The 19,465-nt window shown below is 32.9% G+C and overlaps 1 protein-coding gene across 1 annotated transcript in view; it reads left to right on the top strand.

Moving 5' to 3' along the window:
- The window catches only part of LOC142975631 (START domain-containing protein 10-like), a 63,089-nt gene extending 49,091 nt beyond the window's left edge, over nucleotides 1–13,998 (top strand). The window contains exons 4-6 of the mRNA XM_076118603.1: nucleotides 5,791–5,907; nucleotides 6,762–6,912; nucleotides 11,678–13,998. Of these exons, the coding sequence (XP_075974718.1) occupies nucleotides 5,791–5,907; nucleotides 6,762–6,912; nucleotides 11,678–12,031 (622 nt within the window). The 3' untranslated portion in view covers nucleotides 12,032–13,998. The remainder of the gene's footprint in view (nucleotides 1–5,790; nucleotides 5,908–6,761; nucleotides 6,913–11,677) is intronic.
- The last annotated feature ends 5,467 nt before the right edge of the window (nucleotides 13,999–19,465 follow it).

The following is a 19,465-nucleotide window of genomic DNA, read 5'->3' as shown; positions in this document are numbered from 1 at the left end:
TACACGTCCCAACCTGACCTGTGTTAATAAACTTGTATGACAAATAATCTCGTAAAGCCGTGTTTCTAACGGTTGTTTTACTGAAACGCTCAACGGAACACGTACACAGAATTTATTAAAGCGATTTTCGCGAAGTAGTAAGCTTGTACGTGGGAGATTGGTGAAAACTTATTACTAGTTTTGCTCGAAAATTTAGCAAACTATTATCATTAGTTTTCTCATTTGTCATATTTTTTTTAGATTTTATCGCGTTAAACATTTTGTGTCTGTGTCAAAATTTGATATAGATTCGGACCCCATAAATGTAGAATACATGGATGTAACTAATTAAGTTAGTAAAGATTGTAACAAGTGGCGTTCTATGGTCCTTTTCCGTTAAATAGAGTGTAAATTTTACTGTGTACTAGTATGTAATGGAAATAACCCCAGAAATAACACAGGTTAACATTGACCATATTATTATGCTCCGTTAATTATAATACGTAGTTGGCTACGGAAATTCAAGTGGGTTCTTACCTCTGCATTCATCAATATCAAATAGAATAGCTTGACTTTACAGACTACAATAGATTCAGCTTCATTGACGGCTATTTACCGATCTTTGTACAATAAATATTCACCCATTCTAAAACGACCTTTACTAAATATATTACATGTAATATTCAGAAGGTAAATTAATCCCTCTTGTTATGTTTTGAGCTTTTTGGTTAAGTGTTTTTCAAAGTATAAAGCCGCTTAGAAAAGGTACGCTTAGAAGCACTCAATAAGTAATAGACTATAAAACATTTTCGCAAATATTTATAGTTCCAATATTTATATAATAATAACAAATTGGCTACAGTAACGTGAGTGTGATGTTTACTATGAAATTTATTTAAAAAAGGTCTTAAAAATATTTCGTTAGTACGCTGCTATGATTATTTTATGAAGAGGTCATGAATACACTATAGAACGTTTTAAAAGCCTAAAAAGAATTTGACCTGATGAATGGGATACGAAAAACTATTGAAAGATGTTATTGTGTGATTTCACTTAAATAAACTTAACAGTAGGTGGGCCTCCAAACAATGAGAAAAGACTCAAGAAAATCTTCTTACATTGGACAAAAGTTTTGAAGTAAATATTGTCATATTCCAGCCGCGTCCTAACAAAACCTTTTGGTCCTCACGTGGGTGGAGAGTGGTCGCGTTTCATTAGTTTATTTGCACAATTTGCTCGCCACTCCACCGATTAGATAACGTATCGTGCACGTCAATCCGTGACTGTCAACGCACTGTGTGACGCTTTGCAGAACTTCCTTCTTCATCTATTGAGGTTGATCAGAATCTATCTATTGCTGCCTATGTTTGTATTAATGTAGAACTGAAACATGGGTACAGATCACAATCAGTTTCAGAAATATTTGTTCTCCGTCTCACCTCCTGTCTTACTTCTTTTGTGGGAAAATATTTACTAATTTTAATGTTGCTTTTGTTTGATTGTAAAATTACTAAATACTTTGAAGCAATAACAACAACAACTACTTTTTATTGTGAAAATGCTTTTGAAAATATTTCAATGAACTGGCACACCTCAAACATTATACAGAACGCAGGATGATTTTACTTGTGGCAAAAGCTAAAAGGTCATCATCACAGTTTAATTGTTTTCCGTGTTTCAAATAGGTCAAGTATTTCTGATGAGGCCGTGTTTGACTGTGCGTCATGTACTTCACGCTCGTGGCGGATATTTAAGGTTCTAAATCGTAGCATTAAGACAAATGACGTCACCAAAAGTTACAAATTAAATTGTTTCAATTCGATAAAGACTAAAGATCTCGAATGAATGATTGAACATAAACGAGAAGTAACTACAGTCATATTCAGCAATATATTTCTTTTATAAACATATATAAAATCGCGCTGATTTTCCTTTTTGTATTTTATATTACTTTTAGTGTAAAAAATGAAATGAAAAACTTGATTTATATTAAGTATTTCTCATACGGACTTGGTAGCAAACTTAATTACACCGACATCATTTCAGAACTATAATTTTGTACGCCAAAATAACATTTTACTTGCTCGAGGCTGTATTCCACACGGAATAATTTGAATGTAATATTATTATGTTACGGAAAGCTGTTTTGCCTCTTATAATCTTAAGGGATTGTGAATAGTAAGATGTTATTTCTGATGAATTGTGGCTGAGCTATGAACGGAACGATTGGTTTCCGCGGTGAGCTGCGTTGTTGCGGTCAAGCATTTGGCAAAATCGTGTTGCAATTGCGAGACTAGAACGATTACTCTTCGTTTAAGACCTTATTTTGTAAAAGAATTCCAAAAAGAAATATCTATCTCGTAGGTTAGAAGCTTAAGGCTTTCTAGTCGATCAAATCTGATTAGTGAAAGATTAGCGAGATTAAGCAGTCTTTATTCGTCAATCAATTGAAATATACCCGCTAATCTTATCAGCCCCTTTCATAAGATTATTTTAATACTGTTAACTGATTTTTATTTTCTACTTCCAGCAATAATACAAAGTGAAAATTGTAACGTTTGACATAAATGTCACTTTTAAAAACGTACAGCAATAATACGTCGCAAGAATTGTAGCGTAAGAAATAGAAGTAGCAAATAAGCTTACAAACATAGCAACAAAGCTACTACTATATAAAATACCTATTAGAGCAACTAAGTACAAACCGATGTCCTTCCACGGTATAAGGAATCGGTAAGGAGCTTAGTAATTGGATATTTTCTCTTGACAACGTAAAATAACGATAGTAGAGACAGTTATGTAGGTCGAATCGAAGTTACGACAATTTCACCGTACTGTTTTATAGGTTCGTGTTATAATTTATGTTCTTTAAGGGTTAGGCGAAGGTGTGTTCACTTACTTTTAAAGTATTTATGAGGTAATGGAGCGAGTCTATTAACATTTGTGGGGTGTGGAGTACGGATCAATAGTGCCAGCTGAAATCGTGAAAGTGAAACTATTTTTACTGTATTCTTAGTTTAGGAATTAAATCTAAGATTTATTTATAAAGCGGTGAATATGAAAATAACAACCTAGTTTTCGGTAGATGAAGCAAAACTACTGGCAAACAAATAAAAATACAGTCAGAACTTGTTAAATTGAAATATACTGATATAAGTATAAGTAGATCGGTTAAAACTAGCGGCTATTGTCATAGTTATAAGGTGAAAACAAATTATTTATATGATGCACTAATGATAACTGTTTATTAAAGTATTTTAAAGTTCATTTCGGTACAAAATTCTTATAATTGGCCGTCCGGAATCCATCACATTTAATTACCTCTATGGGAACGCACAGTCGTTAGCACCTGGAATTTCCCACTAGTGTTTCGGCAATATTTACGGTTGGCTCCACTCAAAAGCGCCTTACCAAAAACTCATGCATTCCTACTGAGTTCAAGTGGTTTCATTTATTCAATGCTTTTAAACCAGGTTTTTGGCAAGCACCTACTTTAGGCAGGTGGCTAGCCTGGCTTTAAACTAGGGCGTTTGAATATTTCAAGTTGTATAGCTTTAATGGCTTCTTGCAATTACATAAGCAAAGTGATTTAAGGCCACGTTTATCATATTGTTGATTAGAAAAGTTAAGGTAATTACATTGCCTATACAGCAATATTACGTTTACACTAAAGCCGTTTTGGCTATAATGTAGTTATGTGCAGGGATATTTCGTGTCACTTTCGTGCCGTGACTGAAAATTGTTGGCAGAAAAGTGTCTACATAAAAGTGACCACGTTGGAAATCTACCATTGCGCGATTTTCTATAGTCGGTACTATCGAGTATCGAGAAATTAACATTAAAAAAGTACTAAACAATGAGTTCCTACAACATCCGCTAGGCTATTTTTCGATAGCTAACCGATTATCAATAGTTAAAGGTGGTGGAGAATCGCGCTACTAATCTAGTATTCTTATTCCAAACACAACTGGCTTAAGTAAGTTTACAAAGCGTTTGTGTATTATTTCCAAGATATCTCCAAAGCAACTGCATCTGAACGAAGTAATCTTACGTTAGAAGGTTCTACAAACATCGATGTGACAGACAAAGCGATCTCAAAGAACGTTCTGAGCATGACACGGAGGTGAAACACAAAGCAAGCTAGACAACAGCCTCGAACCTTTGACGATAAACGCTCAAACTTGCTTACAGATGAGCCTTTGTGGTTTATCGATATCAATGCACCTACTGCAGATCTAATGGAGCAGCTGCTGTTTTTGTTATATCTTGAGTTGTCTTGTTTTTGTAGTTGTCTCAAAACGTTGAAAGTTTAATAAATGACTAAATTGTATTATTTAAGTCAGGCAACGTCGTATAAGACCGGAAATGAAGATATTTGCTCAACTGCTCAGGAGTAGGACACTACAGTAAACTACACTAAGCAAATGCTTTTACGTCGCAACTCAGTATTTTGTCCAAAATAATAATTATTAATAATCCTTCTGATAGTATTAAGAGAGACTGTAATTAAAGAAGGTGCCGCGCTGATCGAATTTTCGTTAATAGAGTTTTCTCCTTTAAAAACTTACGTTTATTGTTTAGGCATATTACATACTAATAAGAATATAATAATATAATTACTCTTTATTGGTAATGACTGCATACGACACAAATGCCATTTAAAATAAAACGTTTACTTAAATATAAATTGTCTCTTACATGACAGGTATAAAGTCGTCATGCCATCTGTCTCGAGTGTTTACTAGATGGGTAGGCGGTCGCCTCCGCAATGAATTGTATAGTGCTAGGCTTTAGTGGCTTTAGTGTTACGTTACAGTCCTTTGTTTATTTCCGAGAGTGAATGTTAGGCTTTTTTTTTATTCTATTTGTTGTGTACGTTCACTGTCTTGGGTTTGTATGTTTGTGTTATTGTTTGGTAGATATGTAATATTTAATGTATGATAATTAAGATATTATCTTGTGCTCTAAATTTTAATAGAGAAATTGGTCTTCCACAAGGTATTTTACAAAAAAAGGTTTCGGTTTCCGTGTTATTATTTTTATTACAACGGGACCCATTTTAAGTAATGTATAATATATAACATAATTAAGTTTTTGTCATCGATAAAAAGTAATAATTTCCAAAGAAAATTGTATACAAAGACTATAGTACACGTTGTTTAGAATAAAAATACCTTGTTTTGTACGTATTATTATTTATAATACGTTTTATAACAATAATCCCTGGGAATTGTGTTCCTTCAAAACACCAGTTTTAATAAAAGGCGTCAGTGCATTGTATAATAAAATCGAGTGAGTATAATTCCCTGAGAACGGCAACAGGTGGCGCTGTTCGCAGAACAAGTGGGAGTTTAATTAAAATCCTGACGCGAATAGGTTTATTGTACTTACGTGTGAATGTTTTGTTTCTTAAATAAAACTAACATTTCTAAAGCCTTTAGTTAATCTAAACACAACAAAGGTTGAGGAAGTGATAAATATAGAAGCGAACAATGTGAGTTGAAAGGTAAACCAGTGGAATAAAATTGAGATTTAACATTTTATTTTTTGGTACTGTAAGAAAAAGTAGTATAACCGACATATTTATTTGTACTTCATGTTGTTTTTCCTAAACTGTTCACGATTTGTATGTTGTAGACGGCAATGTGTTTTAATACTATCGTTCACAAGGTGTACATTTCTGAGGCAATAAGTTCTTGCAGAGAAATATGACGTGTAAAAATAATATCAAGTTTTCCACTGTGCCTGTACTCTTGTTTAATTTCATTAATGATTACTGGTCTATTAATTAAAAGTTTTTGTGTTTTTCAGAGCGATGTCGCTGCTGACTGGGTTTGTGGTTCGAACAAGATCCGTTCAGGGCAGCTGGCTGGGATACGTGTCACGCTCCGATCCTCGGGGAGCTTTGCCTGCCTGGCTCGTCAACAGGTATGACATATAAACCAGTTTTTCACATACACAATACATATTTATAATATGACTGATATAATAATGAGATCCCCACCAATTAGTCTTAATTTTTGTAATCAGTAGCGCAATCTAAACTTAGTACGATAAGAAATCGCCTCTTTGTCTTTAAACTATTAAAAAAGTCCATCTTAACAATATTATATTATAATTTTATAATAAGTTAAAGTTTGAAGCAGATATATAAGGTCCTGAAAATAAGGTTTAAAAGATTTCAAATCCGATTAAGATGAAAACTATAAAAGGTACTTTTCATTTTCAAGCTATAATAAAAGCTTGAAACGTGGGACTGCAATAAATCGTGTACCACGACAAACGCGATGAATTAAAGTTCACAACCGCTTATAAAACGGGCGTAAATAGTAAATCAAATATAACAGCAACGGCAAATTAAGTTGTCGCAAATAAATCACTACGATCGAGGACAATATTTTATGAAAAATAGGACTTATAGAACGTGTTCTACTACCCTTAAGCACTGTTGATAGTCGCTGAGTAACTCTGCCTCACAACATAACGAAAGTCAACCCTGGCAGTAAAATTTTCTAAGCACTTATAACTAAAACTATGCTATATTATACTTGATAAATTGTTGGAAAGCGATCAATAGACGTTGATGCCTCGTTGCATTGTATCTTTAACAATAAGGTGGACTACGGCCCGTAAAGCCTGCTGAAAATTGACGATAACAATAAATATGACATTATCATTTTCTATACGTCGGCTAAATACTTTGAATCTTATTTCTAAGAAACGTATCAATAAAAAATGTACTCGCACAGTGACTCTCCATCATTCCATTCTGTTTTTTACAGGGTAACGGCACAACTAGCGCCGCGTTTAGTTCAGCAACTCCACGCGGCTGCGAGACGCTACCCTGGCTGGAAGGCACTCACGGACCTACCGTACCACAAGCCTTGGAGACACCCGGAACAAGTGCCACCGCATAGGATCTCGTTAGCTGATGTAAGTTGTATATTATTGTAAATGCAGTTTCAAAACGTTATATTTTCATTGGTTAAGAATCTAGATTTTCCTATTTTCGGAAGTCATCGCTTATCTTATATACTCGTATCTATCTTATATCGTTTTATCTCTGCACCCCCTAAGGTAGACTGGCAGTGTATGTATATTTTTGTATATGAAGCAAATAATTAAATAAAGCCACATTTTAATGATGAATCTCGATTTCAAAGAGTTGTATTATAGAGCAATCCAAATGATAACCTAACTATATTATTGAAGTCGATGTTTACTGATCAAGCCAAGGATTCAGACTATAAAACGTTCTGAAAAGTTAAATGAAACGTAGTTAACTGTCTTAGTACCTAGGTTCGTGGTTCAACAAACCTATTTCAACTTATCCTTGCCATTGGCCTGCTCGATTTACATATTTATAGAGATTGCAATCTACATGCCGCGGGTTTACAAACCTATTGGATTCTAATCTAGTCCGGTACTTAAACGAAAATAACATTATTTTTGGAAGTTGTAGGTAAACTTCTAACATTTATAAATCGCTACAATGTTAATTTATTTTATTTTTTTTCCAACTCCCGCACTAAGAATTGCTCTTGTGTCGCGGGGACTCTCACAAACATACAAACAACGGACACAAAGCACAACCAGACCCGAAACAATTATTTGTGGATCGCACAAATAATTGCTCCGTGTGGGAATCGAACCCACGACCTCCCGATGCATTGGTATCGGCGTGGTGACCTAAACCACTGCGCCACGGAGGCAGTCAAAAAATGGCATCAATATTGTACGCAATTATTTATTAATACTTTATGTCACAGTATTAAGGCATTAATATTAAACAAAATTTCTCAAAGGACCTACAACGATGCCCCAAATAAACTGAACAAAATCCAAAGTAACCCAAAACCTAATTACACGAACTAACATACGTCAGGCTTCATAAACTTTTAACGAGTTCTGTCAACAAGTTCCCGCCAACTTTATGTGTCATTTGTCTTTGATTAGTGTTTAAAAAGAAGCGCGAAACTCGGAGAGTCAGCGAAGGAACTCATTAAATAAACATGAGATCTTTCAAACAGCCAAATACGAGTAATTCTGTAAGTAACTTTACACAGTTCTAAGAGCTCCCAAATCCCTTATTATCGATTTTATTGTTTCTAACTTTCGCCAATTGAGTATTTGTTCTGCCGAATTTCGTTTACTTTTGTGGCAATTGTCTTCAATTTGTGACCAGAATTTTGTGGTTTTGTTATTTTCGTTTTATATAAAAGGAAACAAAATACTTATTTTGCTCTCTGCAGCCATAGTTATGTTGATGAGTCGAATTTTGAGCAAACGAATCAAATTTTCTCGGCCACGAATAGTTCAAGATAAGATCGTATAATCGTTTTGAGTTTTCTTAAGAAGGAAATTTCCTTATTTGTATTTATTTTGTGATATTTTATCGAAGTTTGTTTAAAATAAACTACTCCCAACTTTTCTGAACTCGAATGTGGAACTAGCGGATGCTTACTAACTCGTTTATTTAGTAAATTGCTCTCTGGAGTTGTGCAATAAAAACTTAAACCTCAGTTAACTGGACTATAAAGAACTTTGCTAAAGGTCGAACATTAAAGGTAGTTTAAGCTTCCTTTATCGTTTTAACGTAGTAACTTTAAAAGCTTATCAACTAAACAGGTTTAAATACGAATAAACTTATAATCCCGATATTTAGCAGCAATTAGATAGAGTATGTTTTTTTAACCCCCTAATGTCCCACTGCTGGGCAAGGGTCTCCTCTATATAAATTTATATAAATTTTTGACTTACGAAATACCGAACTAACTAACAACAACATCGTCTTGATTCACTTGTTCGGCTTGTGCCGATCGGGTTCATCTACTCAATATATTCGGCTGTGTGCGTTCGCGCAGCGGAATGTTGTTGAATTTAAAGATATTAATTATGCAGATATTTAGTGTATGACGTCGTATAATTGTGTATGGTAAAAAAAAAATTGTGTACGCAGCCATTGTGGAGAAATTCACCAAAAACTGATTCCGCTGGGCGAACGTTGTCCTGGCGGAACTTATTTTAATCCATAGACTTTAGAAGAAAAGAGGTGTGTCCAAAAATTAGTGTGTATTTGTGTGTAATTGTGTATGTATGAATAAAATGAGTGCATGCATAAACTTCGGAGAAATTCAAGTTTCCGCTACGCGAACGTTTGGCCATTAGCTAGTTTTCATATAAAGCGCTTACATAGAAAGCTGTAGATTTTTACATACGTTGTTTTGAATTTGTTTATATTTGTTTAAAAAACAGATTTAGAAAAAATCGTAGGGCTTAAAAGATAAAAATATAAACGTAAAATACACTTAATAGGTCTTAGTTCTTAAAGTATGCACTTTGGGGTCTAGATTTTCACGTTTATACAAACCTTGTAAGTATCTGAAACATGTTGCCAAGTATCAATGATGTTCCGTTAGTAATTAAAGAGTTAAAGGACAATTTTACCATGAATAGATCACTGTTTACAAAACAGTCAAATATCACGACGTTCTAAAGGAATTGCATGGTAAAATGTATGCCAAAAATTAGTTTATTCATTCAACTATTCACATGCAAAATTTCATGTCATTAAATTTAGTAATTAAAGAAATCAATTAAAATACTGACGAAGCATCGAAAACCTACATAACCCGACCAAGTTCGGATAGCTACAAAAAAGCGTCCATGCAATATATTTAGGTAACATCCCAAAATTTACCGTATAATACCGGTATTGAATTGGTATAGGTGATAACACAATTGTTGTTTCAATATAATTTAAAGGTCATTTATTTTTGTACACCAAATTGTTGTTCAATTGTTCTGATTTTTCAGCTCCAGAATTGACTGGAATAATTCCGGAGTTCCGATAGATATTCACATTTTTTAAAAGTTAATATTTTGATTTAATTATATTCTTGTGAACGCACGTAATTTAACGTCTGTGGAATATTCCACAAACTGCTAGTCGAACAGGACGCGCGCGGCTTCCCGCTTGAAACGGTACTTCCATCCTTGAAGAAAAGAGAGGGCAATAATATGTAATATACTTAATAAAAAAAAATTTTGTACACGGATATTTAAATAGAAAAGTACTTGTTAATTGAAGATTTGTTTTTATCGTAGATAGTTGGGTTATTATTAAAAAAATATTTTTAATTCAAGAAATGCAATTGTTTTATTTTTTCCTAACGCTTGTGTACGGAACTGTACCATATTAGTAAATACTATATTGGAAGGTTAAGAACGTCTCTTAGATATATGGCTGGGCCGCTTTTTTGTAGCTATCCGAACTTGGTCGGGTTATGTAGGTTTTCGATGCTTCGTCAGTATTTTAATTGATTTCTTTAATTACTAAATTTAATGACATGAAATTTTGCATGTGAATAGTTGAATGAATAAACTAATTTTTGGCATACATTTTACCATGCAATTCCTTTAGAACGTCGTGATATTTGACTGTTTTGTAAACAGTGATCTATTCATGGTAAAATTGTCCTTTAACTCTTTAATTACTAACGGAACATCATTGATACTTGGCAACATGTTTCAGATACTTACAAGGTTTGTATAAACGTGAAAATCTAGACCCCAAAGTGCATACTTTAAGAACTAAGACCTATTAAGTGTATTTTACGTTTATATTTTTATCTTTTAAGCCCTACGATTTTTTCTAAATCTGTTTTTTAAACAAATATAAACAAATTCAAAACAACGTATGTAAAAATCTACAGCTCTCTATGTAAGCGCTTTATATGAAAACTAGCTAATGGCCAAACGTTCGCGTAGCGGAAACTTGAATTTCTCCGAAGTTTATGCATGCACTCATTTTATTCATACATACACAATTACACACAAATACACACTAATTTTTGGACACACCTCTTTTCTTCTAAAGTCTATGGATTAAAATAAGTTCCGCCAGGACAACGTTCGCCCAGCGGAATCAGTTTTTGGTGAATTTCTCCACAATGGCTGCGTACACAATTTTTTTTTTACCATACACAATTATACGACGTCATACACTAAATATCTGCATAATTAATATCTTTAAATTCAACAACATTCCGCTGCGCGAACGCACACTATTCGGCTTTGCTTCCCGGCTAGGCCGTTTAATGCCAAACCGAATATGTGTGTAGCAAGCCTAACAAGCCATATAGATACACAATGTTAATTGTTGAACACACGTACTTGAATGACGAAATTATCTCAAAACTGCACACGACTAACTGACATAATTGAAGCATTGTCTAATCCTGTTTTTATCTCTTAACTATTACGGTAGAAACCTACTAGCCATACTGGATGGCTTTTATTATGTTTATTGTCAGATAAAGCAGTTTAACGTTTTAATTAGCCTTTGTAAATATTGTTACCGCGTGATTGTATTAAGGTGTAAAAAGACTAGAACTGTTTATGTGATTTTCTTTATACCTTTAATGTATATGATTAGATGAACGCAGTAGTATTGTCTTCCCTGTATTTTAAATATGACAAAAGGATTACATTAAAAAGCCACCAACTCTTCATATGTAAAGTCTACGAGTAAGATCGGCTAGATTTGAGTTCATATTATTATGTTGTTTATATACGTGACAGTCTTTAAAGTTTTGTTTCCTACAAAACTTCAGCATAGTAAAACACATGCGTTTCATACAAACAAACAGCATCGGCCCATTTGACCCTTTATAACTAGAGACTCTTTATTTTCCAGTGCATAGATCCAGATGCCCCTCCACCACCAGAAGAACCAAAACCAGACACATCTAAAAGCAAACTAGAAGTCCCACAGCCTAGAGAAATAGAGAGCCACAGCGTAGAAGATTTAGGAGACATATCTTCAGAATTCAGCGTGGAAGTCGAAGAGGATAACTTAGACCACGACCCTACGAAGAAGAAAGGGAAATTCTACAAACTAGTGAAGTCTATGAAGAACAGAAGAAAAAGTGTGCAAGTGGCTAAGAGTGCTGATAACCTGGTGGATAAGCCGATGGAAGAACGACACGAGAAGAAGAAAATGTTCAAGTTCCATCGACGGTTCAGTCTCAGCAGAGGTAGGGAGGATTGAGCTTATTGCGTTGTGAATAGTTAATGAATTGTTTGGGGTTGGTTTTGAGCCATGTGGCATTATGAATTTTGTGGAATAGCCTCAAGTATCTTTCGGGAGATATCGATAACCTGCAAGGAATAGAGGTGCGAAGCCATCTTTTACTACTAGTATTACCAACGTGCTTGTGTTGACACCTCGTTGTAGTATTTTTATAGCAGGAGTCGGTTTATCAAAACAAATGAACGGAAAAATTTAGCATAATTACTTGCTGCCTGCGACACCAACTTTCATAAACCTTTGATCCGTTAAACTACAAAGTGCCGATTGCCGATACTGATTGATATCGAAGACATTTAAATCCTTAAAGTACATGGTTCGAAATCAATCCAAATGATTCGCAAGACGTTGTTCTTGAGACGCCAAAGAATAAGAAGTTGTTGTCTGTATTGTTGAAGATGTAGCTTACTTGTATATAACTCAGTCTCGTGTAGTCTCAGTATGTTACCGCGTGAACTGTATTCTAAATATATAGCTGGTTACCTTATAATTTCATGTTTAACTGGTTTATAATACCTGCATAGTTTATTTATGTTTGTTTGTAAAGAAGCAAAGTTTTAAGCATTATTAATGGTTACTTGAAAGAAAATCGTGAAAGGAGATCACAGTAGATGAATATGACATAAAACTGCTGCTTTTATATCAAACAAGCATCTTTTGATTACGTTGTTTAAGCGCATTTATTCACTTAAAATTATGAGTTTTTCCTACAGGAAGTAATTGCTTTTATGCTTTGTGGTAACAGTTTAACATTTAACTGAATAAAGGGCCGAATTTTCGTTAGTTAACTTTATTTAAGGGTTAATGATGAGAATAAACTTAGGAAAATGTATCCAAAACTTAATTTACTATCATTCCTTAGATAAAGTTAACTATTTTCTATATGACGACGAAAATTCCAGAAAGTTATGAAATGAGAAATGAAATATGTAATGATTTTCTTTATTGTTCTATGATAATTTGTTTTACTGGAACTTTCTAGAATGTGTTGAATTTATGTTCAATGGTTCGATGTGTACAGAATGAATCATATTTGAACATATCTGTATAAACGCACATTGTTATACTTAGACTAATTCCTCTATCTTACTCTAATGTATGCTGTTGTATGTACAAATGTATTGTAAATTCATATAGGTTGTCTATAACTTTGTCTGTAATATGTGTTAAGTCTTTAAATACACTTTTAAGCGTATTTTTACCGATGTATGGTAAGTGAACATGTACATGTAGAAACAAAATTAAATGGTGTACTAAGTGGCTTGAAAATAATATTCAAACACTTTTTCTGAGTCTAAATTCTAAAGATTGGTCATTACTACATCGAGAGTTTTGCAAATTATTACATGACTAAGTTTAGTGAAATTGAAACATCTAAGTGCGTTTTCACTAAAACGGAGTGGGGCAGAGGAAAGTTAACCGGGTGAACAGCAGAAAAATTAATAATCACAGTACTCAAAATCTTTGTTCTCCGTCAGTGGAAAGAGTGTCTTTAGTCGATTCGTGACCCGTTCTACCTCGCTCTGTTACAGTGGAAATACACGCTATACTCCGTATTCCAACTCAATGCTCTCAAGTGTATGAATACATCGGTAGAAAAACGCTGTCTAGGCTTGTTTACCAGCCTTTTTAAACTCTCCAATACTACAAATACAAAGATTTATAGATAAGTTACAACCTGTAGCCCATAGTTTCCGAAACTCGACGTGATGACGTCATTCGCTAGTGTTCAAAACTATTATATTTGAAGAGAGAGACGCTTAGTTCATGTTTGTAATTAATAATAATATAATGATATATATAAGATGTTGCTGTAGCTGTTATTGTAACAATAAGATATTTAGGACTCGTGTTTTTATGAAACTCTTTTCTAATGATCCATCTTCCATTTTCCAATAGAAACTTATTAATAAAGTGTTTTTTGCAATTATCTATTCTATTTTTGACTAACTCCTAAAAACTTATTTAACAAGGATTAAAATACATAAGGCCTGGCGCCCATTTTCGACAAGGAAAAGGATCCTTCGGCATCGCACATTGTAAAAAGCTATATGCCTTGATTCCTTGATGTGCTGTTAAACCTTAAAGCCCGGTTTCCAACGCAAACGAAACGAACTCGTTAAAGAACCGGGAAACCGGGTTTTAGGGATGTTAACGAGTTTTTGACCGTAAAAGATAATAGGAGCCAGGACTTACTGTTCCAATGGTTGGGTCTCCTCCCGGAAAAACAGAAAGCCATTGAGCCCAAATAGATACAAAAAACTATACATATGTAAGTAAATTTAAGATACACAGTTACAAAGCCTTTCAAAAAACTCAACTTATCTACTAACAGATTTATTAGCAGCAGTGCATAACAATTCAGTTTCTACGGGAACTTTTTGTGTGACTTTAGTGTGACTGCTAAATGTTTTCACAGACACAAGTTGTAGCTCTTGGTCTGTAGAGTCAAGTAATACGAAACGAAACTTCCAGAACCATTTATTTAAGAAAAATGTTGCTGGAAGTGAATGTGATAAATGACGTCATAAATAGTTTATTTAACAACCACCATTTTAACTTAAAAAGTGCTGTAAAAACGCCTCCAGCCCGATGTAATCTCGTCTACACAAAACTGCAATATTTAGGTGCCCCATTTAAAATATTTTTTCTCACATCTATTTATAGAACAGAAATTCATAATCTTAACCACAAAAACGTTACATTTTTGCTATTTCTAGCAAATATGACTTGCAATAAAAACTTCTTATATACAGAGTGTTAAGAAAAACTTTAATAGTTTACAATAGAAGTTTTTTACCGTAATCGGGACAATTCCGGTTTATATGAACAGATTACCGAGGTAACACAATAGATTGAGTTTTTATCCCTTTCGATAGGCGCTCGAACGTTTTGAACTATTGAGAGAAAATATACTTTGTATTATTATCTTTTTTCTTTGTGAAAAAGCTAATGTGGACAAACATATCGATTAGATAAACAAATTGTATTTGAGCTACGCGTCCGGTAGGTCATGTCCAGGATATTACTGCGTGCACAGTTTATATCTATTTGCCATTTTATTGATCAGATAGCCTATTTTTATGTCGTAAAACTGGCACTTACTTCTAGAGACAGTGACTTGTAAGTATTGAAATAATTGTTTAGAGAAGAACGTACATAAGGTACAGCACAGGTATACGTATGACATATCGGATTAAAGATGTAAAGAGACCTAAGGTCTGGGGTAAGAAAGTATCTAGTAGAAGAGCTCGGTTTGGGGAGATTAAGAGTGGTTTCGAAGATTGTAAGTGAGACACGTTGTTTTCAAACATTTGCTTTCAGTTTATTTAACTGATAGGTTATAATAATATGTAACTTCAAATTGGGCCGTAGTGTTAATTTTGATGGTGGAAAGTAAGGTAAGAAGATCTACGTAAGAATTTCTATATTCAATGTAATAATTAATGGTAAGAAGTCTCATTATCTCGTCTGCAATATGTTTGACTACTCAACATTACAAATATAATAAAAAAAGATAAATGAAGTCATGTCATAAGAACTACTGAAGTAAAAATACTACTCTACAGTAATTAAGACAGTTGTATGATCATATGTCACATCTAATCTTTGCATTTGAAGGGATTTATAAATATTTCTAACTTAACCGTTGATCAGTGGTCACATTAATAGCAGTGAAGAAAAGTTTTCATCAAGGATTTTTTGTCAGTGTTCAAACTGTATGAACTTGCACACATATTCGGTTCGGCACATTTGATTCGTTAGTATTTATCGAATAACAAAACCGAATCGACGCACTTGTTCGGCTTGTGCCGATCGGGTAGGCCGAATTATGCCAAACCGAATATGTGTGTAGCAAGCCTGACGGTATAAAATCTCAGTATATTTCAACTCTCATAAAAACTGACCTATTTTTTATTTGTTATTTTTTTTATAAAATGTAATACTAAATTGTATAATAGTGATTGTTAAAATGTATGTACCTATATTTTATTAAATGTATTCTATGATGTATCCTTCGTACTATCCAAACGTTTATAATGCGTGCCTTCAATACTTTACCTTTGTGATTCTATTGTACTGTACTTATTTATAAGTTGGAGTAGTTTACACTTCATTCGGGAATGAAGAGTAATGGTTATTGTTTACGTAGTAATTATGTTTTGCAAAAGGCAAGTCCAAAAGTACAAAGCCTTCTGCTCCTCTTATAATTGCATATTAAATTCTTTAATTAAACTGTGGGCTTTTGTTATGTGTATCAGGACTGCTTGTTATTAACATGGGATTGAGCTAGTTTCAACAAGGCATTCTAACAAGTATTTCTCTAAATTGTGATTTTCCTTAGACACCTTCCTTATGCACCTATTATGGAAAAACGGCGTGATTTTATGTACGTAATGTATGTTACTTAATTAATCGGATAAAGTGTAAAATACCTCAACATTTATCTCCCGTGATTTTGTAAAATAGATTACTTTCCAAGTAAATATTTTACAGAAAACTATTAAATGTAATTTCTTGAATTGTAATCGATAAATAATAAGTGTATCTTATGGTGTATTGTTTTCAATATTATGCTCAATTTTGTGTAAAGGACTTGTTCTTAATTATCATCTTGATTTAATAATGCACAATTCGAGAATATTTGCTATTTTTCTGCTTTTCTCAAAAAACTTTACTAGAAGAAGGCATCATTTTACGTATTTTAGTTAAGTATCCTGTACGTATCTATCTACCGTACTTTTAAACTATACTAAAGCAATAATATTACTCAGATAGTAAAATCATAACAAAAATTTCTACATAAAAAAAGATTTTGTCACGATTGAAAATTGATTTTCTCGCTTTTTGCTTATAATTCCTACGATTATGTCATTTTAGTTTTTATATTAACTGGGTAACGCGGCAGTGCGATGGCCAAGTTGGTTTACAAAATGTTTGACTGTCTTCGAAATGTGCAATGTTCAATCAAAATTGAATTGTAATCCTTAGTAATAATTTGTGTATTGATGTAAAAGTAATATTTATTTAGATGATTTTTAAGTACATATTCTTGATAGACACAAATGTAATAAAAATAAAATCTATATAGCTAGAAATGGTTATAAAATTGTGTCCCTTTGACAATAATAAATACATGATTTAAGTGTTTTTAAATTAAGTTGTAATAACTCTTGAACTTTCTATTAAGATTTATCAAAACAGGTGTGCGAGAAACCTAAGGTTGTCGAAGACACCTAAATCGTAGTAAGATTTGTAAAACAAGTACCTACCGTAATGACAAATAAAAGATTTTAACCATTCATAATAGTGATACCTAGTTAGTCTAATGAATATAAACTTTGACCATAAAAACTAAAATCCAAGCAATAAATCGTATAATTACAAATAATTAACTACCTAACACTTATCCCTTTTTAAGTACAATTAATATTGTACTAAAATTTATTGTATATCCTTAGTAATGCTTAGGTTATTTTATTAATTTGTGTACAAATTTTCCTTGTATCTACATACCTAGCTACTTCTCTACTATCTATGATTTTCTCAGCTATTATGAAAAGCTTGAAAATTATTTACATTACTGTAAATAATATTATGTAGGTGATACTATAATTCGCACTTTGAGTAGAGGTGTAGCGATATTTATAAAATTATAAATATTTTTAAGAACCGCATTGTTGTCCAATAATCTTTTTACTTGTTACTTGGCTTGACTTGTATAGTGTATATTAGCTTAGAATCATTATTATCACAATACTTATCAACTTTTTTGTTGATACTTAGAAAATAACATAAACTACCTTATAAATAAATATATTTTACTTCAACCAACTTAATTTAAACCTTAATATCGGACGTGAACTTGGCTTACCTAACACTTTTTTATCACCAATTTGTTTGGTTCAGACAACGCCGCGTTTTTCTCCGCTTGTTGTCAACAAAAGTGTTCTAGTTCTATCTTTTGCTAACAAAAACTACAATGTTGTCTAAACATTGATACATTCAGTTAGTATGTTTATGCAGCGGTCACATCTTGAAGGCAAATATAATAATTGTGTAGTACATTGACTGAAAGTCGTGTAAGAGCATTTACCTGCGTTTTTAACTTTCAAGTTGGTACATAATATCGCTACACCTCTTACAACGTTGATCTATAGTTATTATCACGCGTTGTGGTCGAGCGAATGTTTAATGTCATGTTACTGTTCCATTTGTTGAGCCAATTAGTTTTAATATAGAAAATATACATTATGGCGAATACGTGTGCATTATTTACTTACCTTCTTAGAAGTCCTTCATTCATTGTTTATTGAACTCGGTATAGAAATAGGACATTCTTTTCGATAAAAGATTATAACTTTAATATTGTCCGCGTGAAAAGAATCACAATGATTTTGAGGAAAAAAATGTTCAATGCTATTACTATTACTTTCGGTAGAAAAACAGAGATAATAGACAGAAACTAAATAATAAAAATCTAGCTAAAAATGTTTTACCAGATGTCATAAGACTATCACTATATACTTACTTCAGTAATCGCGTTCATTTTGAAATCAGAGAGACACTTCTCTTTTATTTATATGCTGTTGATATACTTAGATAACGTAGTTTACACAGATCTTGACCGAAACTGGCACGAACTAACAATTTCTGTAACGATATACGAAAAGAAGTTAAAAAAATATGATTTTAAATGATATATAAGTGAAATTTTCATGGATGAAAATATATATCTTTATCTAACATTTTGTTAAATTAAGTTTTACCATATTGTTCTAAAACCACTTAAACCACTTTTGATTTCCAAGCATTAATATTTCTAATTATATTTTAGCAATATCTCTACAATACTATAAAATTAATTAAAAAGAAAAAATCAACTAAAAATACAAAACTCATTTGTTTTTTTCTTCGGCTCCCGCTACTTTTTTTTCCGCATACGGTTTTTTACATTCAGCCAGGACATCTAGATAAGAAAAATAGGTTTGTTTGCACAAATTAAGTACGGCATTTGGCTATAAGCAAATACAGGAAATATTAGCGAAATATTCCATCCCGATTATTGTAATTTATGACTTAGTACGAAGGTCATTTTTGTCATTAGATTTTAGCTTTTATTTATGATACAGGTGGTACTTGAAGTTTAGTAATGGTACTTGATATAATCCCGTTTAATGGGCATTATATTGGATTATTATTAACATGACATAGTCATATAAAAATACATAAAGTACTGTAATTGCCTGCATACCCATCTCTTAAAACGTTTTTCTATCAGAATGATATGATAAGTCCTATAAATACAACGATTCCATTAATTTCTTTCAGTTAAATGGAAACAACATACAATAATTTATTTCTTTACTGACCCGTGAAAAGGATAGTCCGTGG

Source organism: Anticarsia gemmatalis, chromosome 9 (assembly GCF_050436995.1).
Source record: "Anticarsia gemmatalis isolate Benzon Research Colony breed Stoneville strain chromosome 9, ilAntGemm2 primary, whole genome shotgun sequence".
Taxonomy (NCBI): Eukaryota; Metazoa; Arthropoda; class Insecta; order Lepidoptera; family Erebidae; genus Anticarsia; species Anticarsia gemmatalis.
The sequence above is the reverse complement of the archived record's forward strand: the minus strand, read 5'-3'. Positions and strand labels throughout refer to the sequence as shown.